The 22,661-nt window shown below is 47.1% G+C and overlaps 1 protein-coding gene across 3 annotated transcripts in view; it reads right to left on the minus strand.

The window, feature by feature from the left end:
* The window catches only part of C9H1orf21 (chromosome 9 C1orf21 homolog), a 115,131-nt gene that overhangs the window by 3,986 nt on the left and 88,484 nt on the right, over positions 1 to 22,661 (minus strand). For all 3 annotated transcript variants that reach the window (XM_068199504.1, XM_068199506.1, XM_068199505.1), the window contains exons 4-6: positions 16,934 to 17,010; positions 13,216 to 13,276; positions 64 to 4,509 (exon numbers count right to left, since the gene is read on the minus strand). In XM_068199504.1, coding sequence (XP_068055605.1) covers positions 4,471 to 4,509; positions 13,216 to 13,276; positions 16,934 to 17,010 — 177 coding nt within the window. In that variant the 3' untranslated portion in view covers positions 64 to 4,470. The remainder of the gene's footprint in view (positions 1 to 63; positions 4,510 to 13,215; positions 13,277 to 16,933; positions 17,011 to 22,661) is intronic.

Raw genomic sequence — 22,661 nt, forward strand, 5'->3', positions numbered from 1 at the left:
GGGCTTCTTTCCCTTTGCCACAACAGCACAGTAACAATAATAGGAATTTCACTCGGGGCTTACCCAGCTTTTTGGATGTCTGATCTCCCCAACAACAAGCAAATAAGGTGCCCTTCCAAAGCCATCCCTGCATTTCTTGTCTCCTCTTCCCCGAACTCCTACAGAATTAAACTAAACAGAGAGAGATTTCAGCCTGAAAAAGGAGAGGTGCCCAGCAGCACCAGGACCCAAAGCAGGGTCTTGAAGTGTTCAGTTCTCCCAAAAGCATCTTCCATAAAACTACACTGGCGTAAGTGCCACAAATCTGTGCTTTCTCAGTGAACACCCTAAAAACTGCTGGTACCACACAGTGACCTTGGCTGAAATCAAAGCTTTTGATTTTCCAGAGTGCAAGTGCCATTACTTCAGTACTTACCCCCTGGGCTGGGGCTGCCCCAGACAGGTAAAAGCTTCTTTAGCACAGGGATGTTGCTTAGACTCCCTAGCAGCCAAAAAGGACCTGAGCCAGGGCACTGCTTTTATAGCCATGGAATCCCAGAATGGTTTGGACTGGAAAGGACCTTAAGAATCATCTTGTTCCATGGGCAACCTGGAACAATGTTCCCTCCTGCCATGGGCCTTCCACTAGCCCAGCTGGCTCCAAGCCCTGTCCAGCCTGGCCTTGGACACTTCCAGGGATCCAGGGGCAGTCACAGCTTCTCTGAGCACCCTGTGCCAGGGTCCCACCACCACGGTGGAACTGGAAACCACCCTTTTTGTGCAAAGCCCACATGACATTTGCTCTTTGACAGACACACACATCACCCAGCCTCTCCTATCCTGAAGGTCTGGAGTGTCAGCCAGGCTGATCTGGAGTTGAGTCATTGCTAACTCCAAATGAAAGTGACAGGAAATTACTGTTTTACAGACCTGGTAAAACTGAAATAGCTGAGAACAGGATATTTATCTCCAGGCCCGTTCCCATGCGATGACAGCGATGTCTTCCGAGCTCAAACACATCTCCCTGGTGCTTCATGGGCCCCTTCGCTCCCGTCCCATCACCCAGAGTTTAAATCCTCTTGTACTCTGGGGCCAGTCATCAGCCGGGGTGTTCTTACACCAAGAAAGAGGCACACCACAAAAAATCCTGGGATTGTTAAAGCACTGCTGCTCCTGCTGTTTACAAGAGCATGGAGAGGTGAGCCAGCCTGGAGCTGTGTGGCCCATCCGTGGCCACAAAGGCCTTGTGGCAGGGGAGGACACAGAGATCCTGCTGGATCCTGGCAGGGAGACCTAATTCAAAAGAACCAAACCTCTGACTGAATGCAAGGGAAGAAATCAATGTTAACTGGGGGGTGGAAGGGGCTGGGAGGGGGCACAGGTGAAGTAGAACTCCCAGTAAGTAAAGAGATACAACCCAGCCCAAGGCTGGGCCTGGGGTGGGCAGCAGCTCCCCAGTTCCCCTCCCAATGCTTGGGGCAGGCTCCAAGGAGGAAAACCAGCACCACTCAAAGGGCTCTGGACAAAGGAGAAAGCACTTCAAGGGAAGAAGGTTGATTACAAAACCCCTTCACCACAGTTTTCCCCAAGATCCCAGAATATGATGTGGAGCTCAGGAAATACTGAATCAGCTTCCTAAAGAGAAGCTTGGGCATCAAATCACTTCCCTGGCACTTTGAAATGAACCTTGAAAATCCCATTTACAGGCAAGCACAGCATACCAGATAGGAGCAAGTTCTCCTCTTCCCAGCCTCCTCTTTTCCACACTGCTGAATGTATTTGAGCAGAGCAAAGCAATGGGGAGGTAGAGCTCCAAGGAGAGATGCATTTTCAGCCAGAGTAATCTGCTTGTATTATTACAGACCTTCAGCTGCCATATATATTTAGACTTCTAACAAAATCTGCCAGGATTTTGCAAAGGTGGAAGAATCCCAGCAGGTTCCAAACCTCCTGCCCACCCTAGTGCCTCCCAGCCAGCAGCACCACAGCCTACCCAGGCCTTCACAGATATTGCCATCTACAGGTCCAGCAGGGAGGCTGGAACTCATCCAGAAGTCAAGCACCTGCTGCTGGTTGGAATACAAGCACAGGTAAGATGGGAATCGCTTCTCCTCTCTCACAAAAGGTCCACTGAAGCACAGGTCTCCAGTACCAACAGCAGCAGCAAGGAAAATATTAAATACAAGAATTATTAAAACTAAGAGGTAGCTGAAAGAAAGACCACCATGTGTCTAGCACAGTGTTAGCGTGGGACATTTACACACAAGATGCTCAGCACCTGGATAAGGAAGCATTTCAAAACAACAGACCCAACCCCATCACTCCTGCACTACTGTGAAAGCTTTCCAAAGTGCTTTGCAGAGAAGGGTTTGTGGGAACAAGCCCCAGGACTCTTTATTAATTAAAGTGTTTTAAATAATTGAAATGCACAGTCTCTCGACTCTCTTAAGCGTAGTCACCTGCTCAAGAGCTGGCATAAATTATGGAAAAAAATCATATCCAGGAGGAGAGAGACATCACCTTGAAGAATTCATCACAAAACCCAATGGCTCCGTAGCACTGAGAGGTGCCACAGCCCCAGGAGCAGCAATGTGATGGGAAGGAGGCAGAGAAACTTTGTCTCCAGGGAGGTCAGGATATTTGGGAGGGGCTGCCTGCCCAATGCAGCTGCTCAAATGAGCAAGGATTTAGGGAAATCAGAGATGGCTGGTGGGTTTTGACCATTAATAGGATACAGCTGAATATGCTGGACCCTGACACTGAGCTTTTAGAGGGGAAGCTGTTGAAGCTCTTGGCTTGTCTGAATCCTGCAACTCAGCAACCACTGGGCTCAGGCTGAGGCAGCCAGAGGCCTGGGCAGCCTGCAGAGCTCAGAAATAGCTTCTACCTTTAGGAAACAGGTTGATTTGCAGCCTCACAGCTGCTGCTTGGAAAGCTGCTCCTGCTGCATGGGCTCACACCCAGCCCTTCAGGAGCAACGGCCGGTTCTGTCCCCAGTGCTCATCCCCAAAAGCCAAAGGTAAATCCAGTGCAGGGATGGCGGCAGAGGGAGCTGGGGGTTTCTGGAGATATGCCAGGTACAGCGCAGTACTGACGGGGAATGAAATCTTCTGATGTGGACTGTCCAGCCCCACTCAGAGCCAACATTCAGGGAAACCTCTTTAGTCAAGAAATTCAGCAGTAACTTAGAGATTTGCAGAGCTGTGGTGATCTTTGAGGGGCTTAGATCCTTTAGAGGGATCTGATTTTCAGAAAGCCCAGTGAAAAAGGGCCAATATTTGGGCTGAGTGCCCCACTCAAGTGTCAGCCACATCCTAGGAGATGCTGTTAATGCACCCTCAGTCTGGTCCACACCCATCCCACAAATGAAATCAACACAGTGACAGCAAACTACACTGACATAGCATCTCCACTGGATGCAGTGCAAACCCTGCCCTCATATGGCATCAAAGCTGGAAGAAATATCAGCACAGGTAACAATCTTCTTTGAAATAATAAATACAAAAGCTGTATTTTTTCCTTTAACTCATGACAGCATTTGTTAAAAATATTACATCTGCTTTTGAGAAGGTAATATCCTCTCCATTTAATATGGAAAAATAAACTCTACAGGACACACAACACATCCCCCCAGTTGGCACAGAGCTGCTTTAAGAGATCAGATCCACAGGACATATCAAGGCAGAGGAGAGGTTTGGTCTTCCTTGTCCCCAGACTCTTAAAACACCGTGTTGTAGGAATGGTAAAAGACAAGAATACATAAAAACAGTAAAATGTTTATTTTCTTAGAAAAAAAGAGATTCAAAATGATTGTGATCACACTCCCATTCGTGCTCAGCAAAGCCAATACTGCAAGCTTAGTCCTTGATTAAGATACCTTTTAAATGAAACTTTTTTTCCTCTTAAAATACAAGTTCCTGCTCCTGTATCGCTTCCAGTATTTCAGTGATAACATGCTTTTAATGGATAATAGTTTCTCAGTTTCTTCTCAGCTGAGAAACAAGGCCTGCCATGGCAAAAACATCCCATCTCCAAAGCCTGGAATCACCAGCACTAACAAGCACTCTGGCCCCAACACGGACGGACACACAGCTCAGGGGTGTTTCTTAGATGCTTGGATGTTCACTTATGGAAGCTTGGTATTACACTACCTCATCTGATAGAAAACAGGCCAGAAGCCTCAATAAAATCAACAACGTCTTTTGGATTAACTTTTAAGGATTTGCTGCGTATCTGGACACAGAAAAAAGTGAGAAGTTGCAACAAGTTTTAACTAGCAGCAACAAAAACAGTTCCTTACGAGTTCTTAGCAATATTCCTCATGTGTTCATTAGGAAACACTGTAACTGAATGGAGCATATAATGTGGAAATGGTCTTCTTCTGTTATGGAGTGCTGTTCACTCGAGCAGACGTCCCAAAGGTTGTATCCAGAAGGCTGGGTTGGATCTATTTACACTGGAGGTGCTCCTGGGGCGAGCGCAGAGCTGGCACTATGTGACATCCTCCTCCTCTGAACAGTAGTCACGACCCTGCAGGGACAAAGGCCAGGCAGTTGGTATTTAGAGACAGCACACAGGAATAAATCCAGGCAACACTTACTGAGAGCAGTTCTCTGAACTTGGGGGGGTTTAGGTTCACAGTTGGGTAGGAACCTCACACACAGGGAATTTGCAGGAAACCAGGATAGGAGACACTTCCTTTTCTGTCACTATTAATCTCATAAACATCATCCCCCATATAGTGAATTCTGCGGGGGAGGTGTCCAACAAACTGATTTACAAACCTGCTTTATGTAAAGATCCACCTTGATGGACACAGCCCTGAGATTTGTTGTGAAAAGATAATCTCCGAGGCAAAAGCAACAAAGCATATAATCCTATGAGCAACACAAGGCAGCTGCTGTGAACAAGAATCCCTCATCTGATAACCCCAGCAAACGTTTAACCCCAGAGCAAAAGATGCCATTTGTATGGAAATTATACTTGTGCTACAGGGGGTTCAGCCTAAGCTTCACAAAACGTGGATTTCTTATCAGACCAGTCACGTAATGCCTTCTATCCCATCCCAAAGGTGTGGAGCAGCATCTCTCTGGGTATTTCCCTTGGGATGGCCTGGAGAAGGCACATCCCATCCCTCCCTACCCAGTTCTTGCAGAGCAGCAAGAAAGGACCTGCTGGGAGCCACTGTCCTTGCTTCCCTGCACAAAACCAGCTGAAGCTGAGCTGTTCAGCACAAGCCACCCCGGGGATCTTGCATCAAACAACTGCCTCAAGTGCAGGACCCAAAATCTCAACCTCTGGACTATTTCCCATTGTTCCTGTGTGCTGGGTGTATCGCCTGAGCACTTGGAGAAGGAGAGCCAGAAAGACAACAAAAAAAAAGGGGAGATATTTTGTAGGAGTAATCAGTTTATTTGGGACACACAGCTGGGCTGCACATCTGGAACAAAGGCTCCAAAACATCTCTGCAGTCCCAGTGCTGATGGTGGGACTGCAGAGCTGGCTTTGCTGGAGCCCAGACCCAGGAATGTGCAGTGCTCTGACAACTCCCTGTGGCCCAGCACTGAGAGCAGAAGGGTTTTCTAAGTACGTTAAAATAACCCCCAAGAGACTCATCAGCCCAAATTCCGACTCAGCAATCACTGACCCAGAAAGAAAGGGAAAAAAATTACATTTTTTGAACTAAAAGCTGTAACTCAAAAAGAAGGAACATTTAAATTCTTTGCAGTGAAGCACAAATCTGTCGGCTTTCTCCAGGCCAGGGACCACATTTGGACAAATCCAGGAGACTGAACTGGTGGTGACGAAGGCTTTGTCCAAAATGCTTCAGAGCTGTGAAAGGCAGCAGCAGAGACTGAGAGCTGAGCTCAGGGCATTTCCAGGACATCCCTTTACCTGCTCAAGAGGGAGCCCCATGGCCCAGCACTCCCCACTGATGGCCATCACTGCTATTAAAGCCCCAGGCAGACCCTAATCTGACAGAAGAAAAGCCATCCTGCACTTTTCCCCTCCTACTCCTCCTGCTGTTCTCCTGCTTCTGGGTTTGCTCCATGGCTGCCAAGTGCACCAGTCCCCAAATGGACGCCAAGGAAAAGCTCCAAACCAACGTGCTAAGTCTTAGCCATGGCACAGACACACCACCTCCCACCAAGGCCTGAAGGCCACCAGGAGCTGGGCTGGTCCTCCCAGACACGTCACTTCCATCTGCACACTGCTGGGGATGGGGACACATCTGTATCCTTCTGGTGACCTGGCCAGCTCAGGTGATGCCCAGGCTGCAGTGAGTCCCAATGGTGCCCAACAGAGCTTTGGTATATGTGTTACACCCCAAATTTTTGTCAGTAATAACAAGGTCATCATTGCTCAGGAAGATCAGAGAAGGAATAAAGTGCCCTGTTGTCACAGTCTTCCCCACTGCACCAGAAATCCAAGACAAGGGCTGTGCCCTTGGTGCTCCTTTGGAGGGCTGCACTCCCTGGTGGCAGAGGAAAGGCAGCTTCAGCCACAATCCAGTGAGATACTTTAAAATGTCCATTTTTGGCCTGTTGGTTGTTTCAGAGGATGTCTGCCAGATGCTGGAGGAGATGATCCCTTGATCACTGAGAGGCTGCTGTGCTTGAGATGGGCCTGGGAACACCTCATGGGAAATGGTCAGCTAAGAGCTAGCAGAAACCACACTGCTCTAGTGGAAGTGTCCCTGCTTGCTGCAGGGGCTGACCAGGTGGCCTTTAAAGATCCCTTCCAACCCAAACCACTCTCTGATTCTACAATTCCATGACTGGCAGTCAAATTCTGTCCAGGGGAGCAGGCTCCTGCATCCAGAGGAGCCAGAGGTTCAGAGCAGGTGGCTACTAACAGGAACGTATGGGCCAGCCATGGACTAAGTAAATTGTGGGTTCAATCTGCATGGGCTACTCACTTAAAAGTTGGACTCAATGATTCTTGTGGGTCCCTTCCAATTCTGTGATTTCTGAGAAGTTTTAATGATTGAAAGTGTAAATGAACTATGCTGAGGAAGATGAGAACTGTAATATGTGCCTCCAAGTCCAGCTAATCCCTGAGGAATCCCATCTCCCACCTCTGCAGTTTCAAAAGACAACTGTCAGCTTTTGTAGATGTCCACAGAACAACACGAGTGTTTCTAAATGAGTGAGTGAATTTAAGATAAATTAAAAAGCAGCCTGATGTTCTTTTCCTGCTGCCTGCACCCAAACCAGAAGGGCTCATCCCCCATCTCTCCCCTTGCTGCACCTCCAAAGTGCTCCCCTCATGATGCCCCTCCAGGGGATGCTCATGAGATCCTTTTAGGGAATAAAAAGAGAATGAAAAAACTCGCAGGAAAAAGGCCTTTTCCCCATTGTGTGGGTGACAGGCCAATAAACAACCTGGCTCAATGGCTCTTGTGCCAGAGGACTGGGCCAGGCAGGGGAGGGACAGGAGGACGAGGATGGAGGGGAAGCAGGGGAGGGAGAGAGGAGAGAAGAGGCAGAGGAGGGAGAGGTGGGAGGAGAGGAAAAGGAGGCAGGAGAGGCGGAGGATGGAGAGGGCCGGGAGCCGCAGCCAGCAGCCCTTTCTCCTGTGGGCTGACGGGGCTGGGGACACAGTGGCCCCTTTGAGGGGCCCGGCTGGGCAGCCCCCGCGCTGGGAACCCTTTTCATCGGGCTGGTTTTGTTTACAGCGCTCTCCGAAAGGACGGGAAGAAAATGCCGGGAGGCGGCACTAAATCATTGCATACCGCGCCGGTTTTTGTCCGTTTCTCATTTTGTTAGGGAAAAATCAATGGAGTCATTAAGAGCAATCCCCTTTGCTAATGAGTTCCAGCCTAACCAGCGTGCCCTGGCGTACGTGGGGCTGGCAGCCCGCTCCCGAGGGCACTCCCTCCCTCCATCCCATCCCATCCCATCCCATCCCATCCCATCCCATCCCATCCCATCCCATCCCATCCCATCCCATCCCATCCCAGGAGCCGCTGTGTGCCCCCTCCCTGCGGCCACGGCCAGCGGCACTACCGAGGGATGCAGGGAGCTGCTGCCGGGCATCCTTCCCACGGGCTGCCCGCTCTCCCTCCCAGCAGCTCCCGAGGCCAGGTGAGTGGACTGGTGGAGAAATCCCTGCGCACCCCCCAACACAAGTGCTGCTGCTCAAAAAGCTGACCCACAGCGGCATCCCCCATGGGCATGGCAACACCATGTCCCAGGCTCAGGACACCCAGCAGAGTTCACAGCAACACATCTCATTTTGTAATCTCATTTTTGTCCATGAGCACGTTTGCATTGTGATTCTTTTTTACAAACCACTGTAGCCATGTAGGAGACAGTTCATGATGATGGGACCAGCGATGGTTTTCCTCTGGCACAGCTGCCAGGATTGTTTTGCCATGGTCCCTTTTGAACCACAAAGCCAGAGGTGCTTCTCTTGTGGGTTTACAATCCCCAAATATAATCCCAGGAATTGCTGTCAATTGTTCCATTACCCCTCAGCCTTTTCCCTACAGGGAGGCAGTTGCCTATGCACTCTGCCACAGCCTCCAGTAACATCATACGCTTCAAGGAGATCATTCCTCCAGATCATTGTACTGCTCCATGCAGGATTCAGAGACAGCAGTTGTTTTTCCAACCATTTTCCAGGACAGCCATCATCAAGATATTTTTGCTAGCAAGCACTAAATGGGTAAATTCTTCACAGTCAGAACTTCGTATGTTATAGCTTTTAATTTTTATTTCTATTTATTTCATGCAAGCCCTGGTAGGACAGGGCCCCTTCAAGGCTATGGACTTGAGCTTGCAGGGCTCTGCTCAGGATCAACTCTGCTCTGAGCCACCCTGTGCAATTCATGGAGTCCCAGAAGGGTTTGGGTGGGATGGGACCTTAAAGCTCATCCCAGTGCCACCCCTGCCGTGGGCAGGGACACCTTCCACCAGCCCAGGTTGCTCCAAGCCCCATCCAACCTGGCCTTGGACACTTCCAGGGATCCAGGGACAGCCACAGCTTCTCTGGGCACCCTGTGCCAGGGCCTGCCCACCCTCACAGGGAACAATTCCTTCCCAATATCTCATCCAACCCCACCCTCTGGCAGTGGGAAGCCATTCCCCCTTTTCAAATGGTACTCCAGGCCCTTGTCCCAGGTCCCTCTTCAGCAACAGGTTTGTGTCCTTCCTGTGCTGCCATTTCTTTTCAGAGGGTAACGTGGAATTTGCATGGAGCCCTGTGGAATCAGGGTCCAAAAAATTTGAGATGTAGAAAGAAGATAAAAACAACTGAAATCTGGAGAAACTTTAGGAGAGACAGGTTAACTCTTCATCATGTGTTTCACTGCAAATCTTTTTCTGTCCAAATGCAACATCTGACTAAATTAGGCCTTGATGTATCAGATTGGAGAGAACCCAAGTCATTAATTTACTTGCCTGAATACCAACACAAATGGCCTGATACCAGGACATGTTTCTATCTTCTTAATCAGAGCTGATAGTTCAAAATCAGATTTATCCCACCACAGGAATGCAGTGATTGTCCCAGTCCCAGCTGCAGCCAGTGGAGCCCATCTCTCCTCTGCTGGGCACATCAGGTCTCAGATTTATCCAGCAGCAGCAGAGTTCCCTTTAGGAGGACTGTTCAGTCATTCTCTGCTTCCTCTCTGGTCTCCAAAGCTGTATTTCTGAGTATTTCTGCCTTCATCTCTCAGGTCAAGCAAATCACTTGTACTCCTGACCCACATCTTTCTAATTTACTCCAGGGAATGCTCTCCTCGAGCTTAATTGCTGCTATTACCTGTTGCTCATCCTCCACTGGAATATATTTCTGTGATTTCAGGCTAATTTTCAATAAATGATGATAATGCTGACAGCAGATGAGCTGCCTCCTTCCCACTGCCTGTCTCTGTTCCATTTCCCCCTGAACTCTGGAACACACGTGCTTTTTGTCTCCCAAAGCAGAGCCCGTGACTCTACTCCCAATAACCTCAGTGAGTGGGAAGCCCCACGAGGACTCGCTGCAGCTGCTGCCAGATGTTGGGAACATTTCTGAGCCTGCTCTGCCACCACTCAGGGCCTTGTGCTGCACACAGGCCCTTGGTCTTCCCCTTTGCTCTATTCTCCATGGTCTGCCACAGGTCAGAAAGTGTTTGGACAAGGCTTTCAGGCACGTGGTGGGATTCTTGGGGCTGTCCTGTGAGTTGGACTCCATGGTCCCTGTGGGTCTCTGCCAGCTCAGGATATTCTAACTACAGCTACAGTAGTACAGTAACTACAGCTTCTTGTGCCGTTGACTGCTCAGCTCTCTCCAGCTGCTCCCAGTCTCCCATCTAACCTCTAACTCTGGATTCTCATCGGTCTTGGGAGTATTTTTACCTCAGATTCTCCTGTTTCTGAAAGGACTGGGCTGACTCCAGCAGAACCAGCATCTAAGCCTACGTTGGAGGCTGACTTTCACATCCTCAGTCAGTCCTACCCCAGCCTTCATCCCAGTATTTCTTCCTTCCAGCAAACCCTTTGAATGGCATTACCACCACCACAGACAGTTCTGTACCTGCCAGTTCAGCTCCAGCTCCTGAAGCAGGGACAGACTCACTCAGAGACAGAGCAGATGTCCCCCTCTGAACAAATCACAGTGTTTTGACACTGAATTTTGGTAGACAGAAGCTCCATGCTTCAGGACATTCTGGTTTTTACCTCTGGGTGACATTTGCAGGAGTCAGTGGAGCTTTGCAGGGGCAGCCAGGAATGCACTACTCAGGGCAGGACTTCCAGAGAAACTCTCCAGACTGTTTCAATAAGGCTTTTTTTGATCTCCAGGACTCACAAACACTTCCTGTTTGCAGCTGACGAAACACCAGCCCGTGCTCTTTCCATTTCACACTGGCTGCAGGAGTTTTATTTCACAGAATGGCTGTGCCAGGTCCAAGCTCCCATGTAATGCTCCTGCCTAATGCTCTCATGTCAGAGCTGCTGTTGGGCACTTGGATTTGGTGACCCAGCACCCCTGGGGATCTCAGTGGAGCTGAGGGTGTTTTGCTCCTGACTGGAGTTTCTGCAGCACAGCCCACAGAGTCTCCATCACAAATCCAAAGCCACGGTAAACATGGAAACACCACAAGGTCTGGGACCTCCCCAGCCACAGGCAACACCCCCCACACGTCCACAGACTTTGTCAGCTGCCACTGATACAATGCTTCTAAATGTCTGACTGCTGTCCTCCATCTCCCTGGAGAAGGGACTGAAAATGCTATTTAAGGATCAGACAAAACCCCTTATATTTTCCAATCTTTTTTGGCATTTGTGACAACACTTAGAGAAAAAATGCGTTCTGAGGAAAGATGAATTAAAAACCCCCAAACTTCTCTAATGAAGACTATTTCCTCAGGCACAGGAGGTCCCCAGGGAACACAAACCCCACATTCAGCTGCACATTAACTCCTGCCAATCCCATCAGCTGTCAGCAACTTGGTCTCTTTGACAGATAAACTGTGGATTTCCTCTGAACAGATAATCTCCTGATCCCAAAGATAAATTATCCCCAAGATAAATTAGCCCTGGAGATCACCTGGAAACATCTCAAAGTGCATCCAAACAGCTCCAACCACAGGAGACAGGGTCAGCTGCACCTCAGCGTGGCAGCTGGGGAATGAGGGTATTAGTGCCCTGCCACAGACCTTGGGAACAAAAATTAACCAAAATTCATAATTAGATACAGCCTGATGGCATTGTCTGGTCTGCAGATAAGATACGTCTTTGGAAAATCCATTTTACTGGAGATTCTGTGCTCAACATTACGGAAGGTGATGATGTCCAGGAAAAGCATCTGCATATTCATAGAGTGAATACATTTACTCAAAGGAGATATAGCTGTATTATGGATATGTAGAAATTCTACCTTTAAATGCATTAGATTACATAAAATCTTACCCCAGTGAAACACTGGGTACTGAAATATTCTTTTCATGAATCTGTGAACTCCTCACTTTTACTCTTCCCCTTTATGTCTTCTTTTGTTTTCATAGTTTTTATTTTTAAGAAGAAAGTAACAAATGTGTTGCTTGGGAAAAATATGAGATGCACCCACTGCAGCACTCTAACTCCTAGGACCAGGAGTGCTGGCAAAAAAAACAGAAGTTCAGAGCCATGCAAGTAAAAATTTCCCTTCCACTCTGCAACCCAATAGGACAACTTAATAGAATAGAATAGAACAGAAAAGAACAGAAGAATAATCTCGACTAGACTAGAAGTATTTCATTTGGAGGGGACCTACAATCATCAACTGCCTGAGCACTTCAGGGCTGGTCAGAAATTACAGCATGTTGTTAAGGGCATTGTCCAAATGTCTCCTGAACACTGACAGGCCTGGGGCATCCACCACCTTTCTGGGAAAGCTGTTCCAATGTCTGACTTCCCTTTCCATAAAGGAATGCTTCCTCACATCCAGTCTGAAACTGGGAGTACAAATTGGTACTCAGTGTACTGCTGATTAGTAATCAGTACTCAGTACAAATTAGTTCCTCAGTGTACTGCTACTGAGGAAGCAAGTATTTAATATAAAGTATTTAAACAAGATGCACAACCCCATAATGGGCAGTGTAAAGAGTAAATTGGTGTGTGAACCTCAGCCCCCCCATCTCCCTCAGCCACTCGCAGTATGAGCTGCGCTCCAGCTCCTTCACTGTGTCTCACAAAGAAGCCAAAGCTGTCATTTAAAAGCTTTCTGAAACACACAAAAGCTGCTCTCAGGACAGATGAGATATGCAAAGAATTATTCATCCTCTTCTTCAAAACATCTCCAGCACCATTATTTCACTGGCACAGTCCTGGGGCAGGGTTACCCACACTTACAGCCACACCATTCCTTGGAGCCAGTGGCTATTTTTGAGGAGATTCAGCAAGAATTCCTGGGGTATCCCAGCATCTACAGCATTAACACTCCAGTTGTCTCCCAGTGAGATGCAAGATCAAATCAGCAATGATATAAAATCCCACTTTGCTCTTCACCTTTACCCAGCATGTATATCCTGAACATCTGAGTTAGCCTGCCATGAATCCTAGACTGGTGACATTCCCACAAAACAAAGGATTCTCTCAGCAAATTCTTCACCCTCCTGGTCTTCTTCTGAGCTGGAAGGGAAATCTTGGGCCAGACCCCTCCAAATCATGAAGAACACAGGGAGCTGCAGCAGGCAGGTCACTGTCCTCCCCATGAAGCTGTGCCCACCCCTGAGGGAGACTGGATGTTCACATTACTGTGTCTTACCTTTTCAATTTTTTCATCAAGCATTCTGAAGAATTCTTGTTGGCTTTCGGAGATGTGCATGCTGGAAGGCAAAGGAACAGTATCAATACCAACAGGATTTCTTCCATTATAAAACAGCCCAGGGTTGTTGAGGGGCCCAGCTGTCAGCTTCCACCACCATGAAAAATAAATCACTTTATGCTTTCATCTACAATTTCAATATTTAATTTTTTCCCCTATTTTTTTTTTGCCCACGAAAAATTACTGCATTTAGTTCTGTGTACACGTGCAACACTTGGGGTGGTAACTGGGATGGATCCACATACATCCAGAGGAGACTGTTCCCTTTTCCAGGCTGACTGCAGAAGTTGATAGCACAGTACCTCTCCCTCACAGGGAGAGTGAGAGCCCCCTCTCCTTCAGGACAGGAGGTTTTCCAGGACTGCCAACCTCACCACCACAGAATGAGACACCCACAACGTGAGGTTAAAGACTGTGTCCTCTTGTCCTGCCACTTGTTATGGGGGAGAAGAGACTGACAACTGCTACAACCTCCTGTCAGGAGTTGTGCAGAGCCAGAAGGTCCCCCCTGAGCCTCCTTTTCTCCAGGCTGAGCCCCTTTCCCAGCTCCCTCAGCCACTCCTGGGGCTCCAGCCCCTTCACTTCAACTAATTCTTCAGCACCAAGAGGCTCAGTGATATGATTTTGCATTAGTAAAGAGGGCTGGAAAATAATCATTTTTCATTGTCTATAAAACGCTGATGGTCACATGAGACTACAGGTCCTTCCCCATGGGGAATTTGCAAGCTAAAAACACAGAGAGGAGGAGGAGACAAGGGTGAGGAAGGATGGCAGGTGGCATTGGGGGGATGGTGAGAGCCTCCCTCCTGCAGGAGTAACACCCCTCCAGGAAGGTGAGGATGGAGCATCCTCTGGACCCGCAGCAGGGAGGAGCACTGGGCTCACAGGCAGCTGGGGAAATGTGCCAGGGACTCCATGTGCAACACAAAAAGATGCAAAAAGGGGAGGATGGGGACCGGAGCCAGCTGCGACAATGATGCCAAGCGGTCAGGAGGACACACAGCTCTTGGAGATTTTCTCCAGCACAGAAAGCTGGCTGGCTTGCTGAATTCCCACCCATCCCCTCTTCCTCAGAGTGATCCTTTCAGCTGTAATGAGTTAATGCTTTCCCTAAGTGCCCAACAACGGGCTGCACTTCCCCACAAAGCTCAGCATTGAGCCCTCCCTGCTATCGGCTGAACGTATACAAAGATCTGCTTATGTGGGACATAAATGAAGCTCAGTTCACACGAGGAGGGCTCAGAAATGGCATTAAAACCTAAAGCTGGTGATTCAGGAGCAGGAACAATTCACCTTTCAGTGGTTGGGGGAGTTCCTGTCCCCAGCTGTCTGCGTGTTCCTCAGCTTTCCACCTCCACCTCAGATGGGGAAGAGATGCTTTTTTTGGGACAGCTGACCCCATCACCTGCATATTCAGGTGCCTTGGAGAGGGATTTTAGAGCAGTGCAGCCCCTTTTGAGTAGGCAAGTGCTTGAAAAATAGTCTTGCCTTTACAACATCATAAATCCAGTTTCTAATAAAATGAGATAATACTGTAGTGGCTCACCCCAACCATAATTCATAACAGAACTAAACAAAGACAGGAAAAAAAAAAGGAGTATTGTGTAGTCATATCCCTGAAAATTCCCACAGGATAATCCTACAGATCTGGTTTAGTGGAAGGTGTCCCTGCCCATGGCAGGGAGGTTGGGTTAGCTGATTTTTCATGTGCCAACCCAAACCATTCTGAGAATTTGTGATTTGGCAGGGTAAAACTGGTCTGAAATAACCACTTTCATTTGATGCTTCAGGATGCTGTCACTCCCTGAGTTATGAACTTGTCCCAGGGTACTTGGTGGGTGTGTTTGATCATTCAAGGTGTCAGGGGGGTGAGTTTGGTGATGAACAGACAGAGCAAGTACCTGTGAGGTTGGGGCAGGGTGCAGGGAGAAGCCCTAAAGGTGTGGCAGGACTGGGTGTAAAGAGGAAGGACCAACCCTTTCTCCCTCTGCCAAAGACCCCCATAAAGCTACTGCTGGCTCCCTACATCCCCTGGTTATGAAGTCCAGGGCTCTGGATGGAAAAATCTAAATCCTCCTGCAGGAGGAAGAGCCCTCACAATCCTACTTTTCAGCTGACATCAAAATACTGCAGAATAATTGTAAAGCACCAAATTTATAATTTGGTTCTTAGTCCACGTTTTGTTTAGATGTAACATCCATGTACCGGAACAGTACTGTAAGATGCATCTAATGATGTATCTATTAATTTCTGCTCTTCCAGCTGAGTAGGCCTTTTCCACCCAATGCCACCCCACCCTGCAGTCAGAATTGATATGGTTTTTAGACAATAAACCCTAAAAAAATATTGTACATTGTAACAGCTGTTTGCTGACTTGGCAATTAGCAACTCAAACACAAGTGTCCACTTTATAAACAGAAATGCAGTGGTGGGCTGGGCAAACACTGGAGAATCTACCCAACAACCTTATGTTACATTCTGCACCTCTCTGGAAAGTTTCCTTATTTTTGCAGGTCTGTGACAGAAATATTTATCTCTGTCAATGCAATGTAAAAAAACAGGCTTTTTGGTCAGCTCTGATTTCTGCAGGGACTTTTCAAATTAGAGTTTTATGAAGGAATGGAAGCCCTGGCCCCATGCAATTCCTCTGCTGTGGATGTACCAGAAGATGACCCACCTAAAGAACAGCCCTTTTTTATCCCAAAGTAATTAGCCTCATGTTAGAGCATGTTAAATACATCACTGACCCTGGTGGGAAGGACTGAGCCACAATAACGACATACAGCTTTGCTGAAGAGTGCTTCTACCTCCACCTTCCTACCATGAATTTCTCTGCAATTACTTCCAAAGCACTTGGCTTTTCCCTTTGAAAAGAGGCTGAATTACACTGTCAGCTGATTAGGAAATAACTAAAGTTTCCAGACTTGAAATAGTGCTCAAGGCACTTGACAGGCAGCAAGTTTAAGTTAGTAAGTGCCCTGAGGGCAAGGCACAAGGAACAGCATTTCCCCTGGTGTTCAAAACCCAAACCACCAACCTTTATCACTTGCTGTTCATGAACCTGATATGTGGCCCTGTGTAATCAGTTATTCCTCAGCCAATTAGTGATTAAAATGTAACACTAAGTTAGAAAAGAAATGAGTAACTAATATCAATAACCAGCTCTGCCACAAGAGGCAAATGTAACACTGACTGACCCCAGGCAGAGCATGGGCACAGAACTGCCAAGCAAGCAGGGAAGAACAACCTCCATTTTAACAACCTGACCATTCCCAGTCTCAGGCAGAACAGCTGCTAATCTACACCAGGAGCTAGCAAAAACCTCCCTGGGACTGACCCACTTGTATTTAGGAACACCAGAGGATACAGAGAAGTTTGTTCTGTGTAAGTTGTATAGAAAGCTGAGAAATAGCACAGGGTCTTCTGTTGGGCGCAACAGGATGCATCTCACCTTTTTTCAAGTCCTGCATCTTTGCTGTACAAAGGAGAGAATGCTTCCCAGTCTTAGGACACGGGAGATCTTACCTCTAGTACTTAACACAGCATGACTTTAGGGCTGCAGGGTCATTTGTTCTTTGCCTAGGCAGTAATGGTGAACCCCACAGACACTGCTTGTGTTTATTTGTATTATGATTTAAACAACAGAAATTGAACTTACTTTGCTCTGGGTTGATGTACTAATCCTGGGATCTCTTTATTAGATTTAAGTCTTGTGTTTGAACTGGCACTTTTTTCCTGAAACACACAAAAAGCACACAACAGCATCAGTATTTATTAAGCACACAGAGGTGACAGGCATTTGTCATCAGGGTGTCACACTCGGCTGGGTCCAGGCTCAACTGAATGAGAAAAGCTCAGCAAAAATGAAATTAAAGGTAACACAGGAGATGAAATGACCCCAGGTGGGCAATTTTTAAACACCCTGGGCTCAGTGGCATGTGGAATTGCCTCTGGGTCCCTGGATGAAATCCAGGATTAAACTCCACGGTAGCCAGTAACTCTCCAGCGGTCCATGGAAAATGGGGGGTGCTCATATAAATCAATAACAACACCAGCCTCCACCTGCACCAGAGCAAGGCAAAGCACTGGGAAGGCAGTCCCAGTCACCCAGCACCCCCAGGCTGGCTCAGAACAGAGGGGGGACACATCAGCATGAAGTAACTGTCTGCAGGAGGAAGCACATGTCAGATGTGCCGGGAAAGAGCAGCAACTGCTCAGCCATAAAACTGGGCACAAGGGGCTCAAAGAAGCAAATCAGCTCTGAAGATCCCCAAAATTAGGATGCGGGGCTGCTGGAGAAGAGTCCAGAGAAGGCCTCAGAGATGTGCCAAGGGCTGGAGCCCCTCTCCTCTGAAGCCAGGCTGAGAGAGCTGGGGGTGTTCACCTGGAGAGGAGAAGGCTCTGGGGACACCTCAGAGCCCCTTCCCGTGCCTAAAGAAACTCCAGGAGAGCTGGAGAGGGACTTGGGACAAGGGATGGAGGGAAATGACATGGGGAATCGCTTCCCTCTGCCAGAGGGCAGGGTTAGATGGGATATTGGGAAGGAATTGTTCCCTGTGAGGGTGGGCAGGCCCTGGCACAGGGTGCCCAGAGAAGCTGTGGCTGCCCCTGGATCCCTGGAAGTGTCCAAGGCCAGGCTGGACAGGTCTTGGAGCAACCTGGGCTGGTGGAAGGTGTCCCTGCCCATGGCAGGGGTGGGACTGGATGGGCTTTAAGATTCCTTCCAAGACAAACCAGTCTGTGTTTATACACAAGAACACAACCCTGTCCTTTGCAGAGGACTAGAACCATTAAAACATCTTTAACAAGGCCTGGGAGGGGAGACTTGAGAGCCAGCACTGTTTGGTAAGACCGCCTCATCATGTCATGAGTTTCTGTAACCCAAAACTTAGTGCAAACACGTATCTATTGTCTCCAAAATCCTTCAGAGGAATACAGCCTCTTCCAGATCTTCCCAGTGCCATGTGTTAGGGAAAGCTGCCGGTGCAGATGGGAGAGGTCTGAGTCAAATCTTAGAGCTCACACACTCCACAAATCCCTCTGTATTTCTTAGGCACGTCACACCCATGGCAATTTAAGAAACATAAACCCAAGAATCAGTGTTTTTGTGGGTAATTTTGGTGGTTTTATTTAGCCTTATTTAGTCTTTGAATGTTTGAATCACACAAGATTTTGGAAAGGGCTACTAAATCACTGAATTAAAAAAAAAAAGAAAAGGAGGCTGTCTAGCAGTTAATATTTTAATGAATAATTCTACAAGGGCTGTAAACTTCAACTGTCTCAGCATATTTAACACTGTTTAATGCATATCTTCTAATCCTCCTAACCAGGGAACAGTGCCTTGCATGAAAATAGCAGTGAGAGAGAAACAAGCCCTTCTTCCAGCCTTAACAAGGGTGTCTGTGTTTGCTACACCCCACCAGCCACTGCCTGCTCAGGATCCTGTGATATCACGCCAGAGCAGCAGAACAAAAACCAAAATCACTTTTTTCAAAGCATCTTCCAGTCTTAACAGTGCTAGGAGGGTGTGACATGTACATGTTGAGTGTGATGAACACATGTGTACACAGACACACAACCCATGAGCTCATGTCTGACTCACATGGCTGTCAAAGCAAAACAAAAAGAGAGGGATGGGTCTCATGGAGAAGACAACAAAGCCATAAATCAGCTAAACCCCAGCCTCCTGAGCCTTTATCCTCAGATCTACTCCATGGGATGGGAAGGGGAAGGGAAGACTCTGATCTACAGCTCCTGTGTTGGAAGCTGTGATAAATCAAGGCAGCACAAACTCAGCTTTCCATCTCTGCTCATGGTTTGGTGTCAGTGCAGCTCTATCAAGAGCTGGAGTCAGTCCAAATCCCAGCCTAAAGAAATTTCTGGCACTTAGGGACAGAGAGACACAAAAAAAGTATGTTGCCTTCTCACTGTGGGTCCCAGAGCAATATTCAGAATATTAACTGACACGCATGAGAAAAGAGAAATAAAATTCCTGTTTAGTTGGCTTCAAGATTCCAGAGTTTACTCTTTCCCTCCTATTGCTCATGATAATTACCACACCTTAATTATCTATTACAATTCTCCTATTTAAGCAAAGAGTATGTTACCTTCTCCATCTGTTGCTCAGCAGGAACAGACAGAAAAGGAAGAGTTAAGAGAAAAATAAAACCCAACCAGGTCTCAAATTGGCTCATTGTTTTGTTTATAACTCTTATTTACAGCAGTGATATTTCATTGCACTGATCGAAATATTGGCTTGGATAAAAATAGATATTCAAAAATAATTCTTCCAAATGCAAACAAATAGAATATTTTTTCCTCATAGCTTTGAAGACAAACTGACTCATCAGAAATTAATGGCTTGGCTTCTAACACTAAGCTAACAAAAACACCTTGAAACGCTTTAATGCAGTCAGATTGTTCTTCCAGACTGACTTGACTTTGGCTGAAGGGTCACGTCTGCCAGTCCAACCTAATTTTCTCCCTTATTTAACATTAAGTAAGTTACCATGCACCAAAAGAACCACAACTGGTTTTAGAGACCTAATCTGTTGTAAATTTAAATGCATATATAGAAGTTTGGTTTTAACCTAGCTCTGCTTATAAGGATTATTTACAATAAATGCAGTAAATGCTGCCTCACACCACAGGCCTGAAAAGAAATCCCCCAGCATGCTGCACTTGTAGAGCAGCAGTAGCAAAAAAAGGAGAATAGTGGACATTTTATTCCACATTATTTTGCAATTAATCATTATCAAGGTAAGGCTGTCATCCAATCAAGGTGATTTCATGTGATAGATTTGTTAATTATTGTTAATTCCTCCAAAAAGGATGCGCCATCTCCAGGATTTCAGGGCACTAACAGATGGCAGTGACTCTGCTGCCAGATGCTATTAACACAGCAACAGCCACTACTGCCATTATAATTAAATATCTGTCAACATTTCCCTTGATGCCTCCCCTCTGACAAGCCCATTTCTAGAGACATGTGAACTTCATTTGAAGTGTTTTGCTTTTCTTCATAAGGCTGCCACAGATTGACTCAAGTAAGCTGCTAACAGTCCTTATAAAATAATATTCCTGATTTATATCAAGATGACACTTTTCTTCAAAGGAGCCAACAGCACCTTTAGCCGCTTTCTAGACCCAAGCAAATCATCATTAAAGTCAGTCAGAGGAAAAATGAAGTATTTGTTTCCTTTTTATACCATAAAATATTCTTAAAAATAATTGTATCTGAAAAGGAGGGACCAAATGCATCAGTTAGAAATGGACTGAACGATGAGATGTTAAATTTCAATATGGCTGCTCAGCACTTTTTGAGCTCACTCAGTCATGAGCACCAGCCTCAGGTAGTAATATCTCACATGGGCTGTCTGATCCATCAGGATGAACAAGAGAGAAGCAGTGACCCATGAGATTTACTCCAGTTTCTTTGCTTTCTATGTACATAAGGGCTCATTTTTTGTGCTATCCTTTGGCAGGAAGAAAGCCTCTCTCTTTTTCTCTACCTACCTGAAAGCAAAATCACCTGAAAACATCATTTAGGGTAACTTTATAACAAAGGGGTAAATCAAATATGGAAAAATCTCAGATACTAGTCAAAGGAGATTATTCTTGGATGCAATTTCATCAGAGGAATCACATTAGCCCTGCCAGAATGTGTACAGGCATCCAGTCCAGGAGGGTGTCCTGGGCATGGCATGGATGGTGCTGACACAGGAGTCTGTTCTCCTCCTCTCAGATCCCCACAGGGAATGAGGGATGATGAAAACCACGGACCCATCTGACCATGGGCTTTGGAAGCCAGGCTGGGAAGCAGCTCATTGTGCACACCCAAGCAGTGCCTCACAGGATCACAGAACATCCTGACTTGGAATGAACCCACGAGGATCCTGTCCTGCACAGGACACCCCCAGAACCACACCACGAGCCTGAGTGCTCCAGATGCACATCATCCCCACAATGTACACCAGACCCTAGAGCCAGGGCTTAGCAGTGAATTTAACCACCAGGGCACACGGGCAGGAATGGGTTCTTGTGGTCAGAAGACACCTAACAAAGACATTGTCACCACAGTCCCTTGGCTGTCCTGCTGCTGGAGCACCTTGATCCTCGCCGGGAGGACTTGAAAACATGGCTGGTATCTGTGCATTTGGAGAAGCTTGAGGTCACATTTCATAATAAAAACCTTGTTTAAATGGAATGTTTTAATAAGTACTCTTGCTGTGTCAGGTCAGTATCTCCTCAGCCCAGCATGAAGGAGTTGCCCATGAGGCCCCACCCCTGTCAGTATCTCCATCCCTGGAGATGTCTCAAAGCTGTCTGGACTTGACTCTGGGCAGGAGGTTCTAGACAGCCCTGCTTGAGTCATGGGGCTGGACTAGAAGACATCCAGAGGTCTCTTCCAACCTCATCCAGCCTTTAGTTCTGTGATAAAGTATAGTCAGAGCCTGGAAAAAACCCACTTTTGAGTAGGTTTGTTGAGTTTTATCCCCAGGCAGCAGTGGGAGAGACTGAGGCCATTCATGCATGCAAGGGGAAGGCAGCAGCAGACACAGGGCCTGGCATTCATTTTAGAAAAAAACCCGATTCTGCAAACCCAGCCAGCATCACGCAGTGAGTCTGCACTGTAACCCAGGCTTGGCAGGGAAAAATCCTGTGCTTTCATCAGGGATCCAAAACATGTTCCAGAGGGCAGACCTCATCCTGAAACCAGCCACTGAATGGAGCTCCTCCTTCCCAGGGAAACTACAGGGAAATTCTGCTGTAGGAACTCCAGCTCCTGGAATGCAATACGGAAGATTTGTAAAGCCCCCTCAAAAAAAAAAAAAACTCAAAATGGGATAAAAACAGGTAAAAAAAGAGAAACGTGTAAATCCTGAGCAGCTGTCTGCAGCCCACCAAAAGGTGTCCATTGCTGACAAGATAGGGAATGCTGCTTTCAGTGTTTATTTACCAGTAATGCAGAGGGGCACACACAGTGGTGCAGTAACACATTGATAACTCTTTTTAAATGCTTTTGAGATGTTAAAAACTATGAAGGGATTATTTTCAGAAGAACATCTACATGCCCTTTACACTCAACTCAAGCTGCAAGAGCTCAAAAATCAGAAAAATCCAGCCCAAAGTATAAAATCAGGGGAAAAATAAAGAAGAAAACATAAAGGAAGAGGCAGGAAAAACTCTCTCCAGAGTGAGTTACAGGACTTCTCCTGCAGTACTTAAATATAGTTCACCCTCAGCCCAAGTCAGTGGCCTTTGAGCTTTGGTGGAGGACATCATTGAAGAGTAGGGGATAAAAAAAGGAGGGCAATTCCCACCACTGAAGGGTTTTCACAGAGCTTCACAGAGTATTTACTAAGTCTAATGGCTACAACTTTCTA

Source organism: Anomalospiza imberbis, chromosome 9 (genome assembly GCF_031753505.1).
Source record: "Anomalospiza imberbis isolate Cuckoo-Finch-1a 21T00152 chromosome 9, ASM3175350v1, whole genome shotgun sequence".
Classification (NCBI taxonomy): Eukaryota; Metazoa; Chordata; class Aves; order Passeriformes; family Viduidae; genus Anomalospiza; species Anomalospiza imberbis.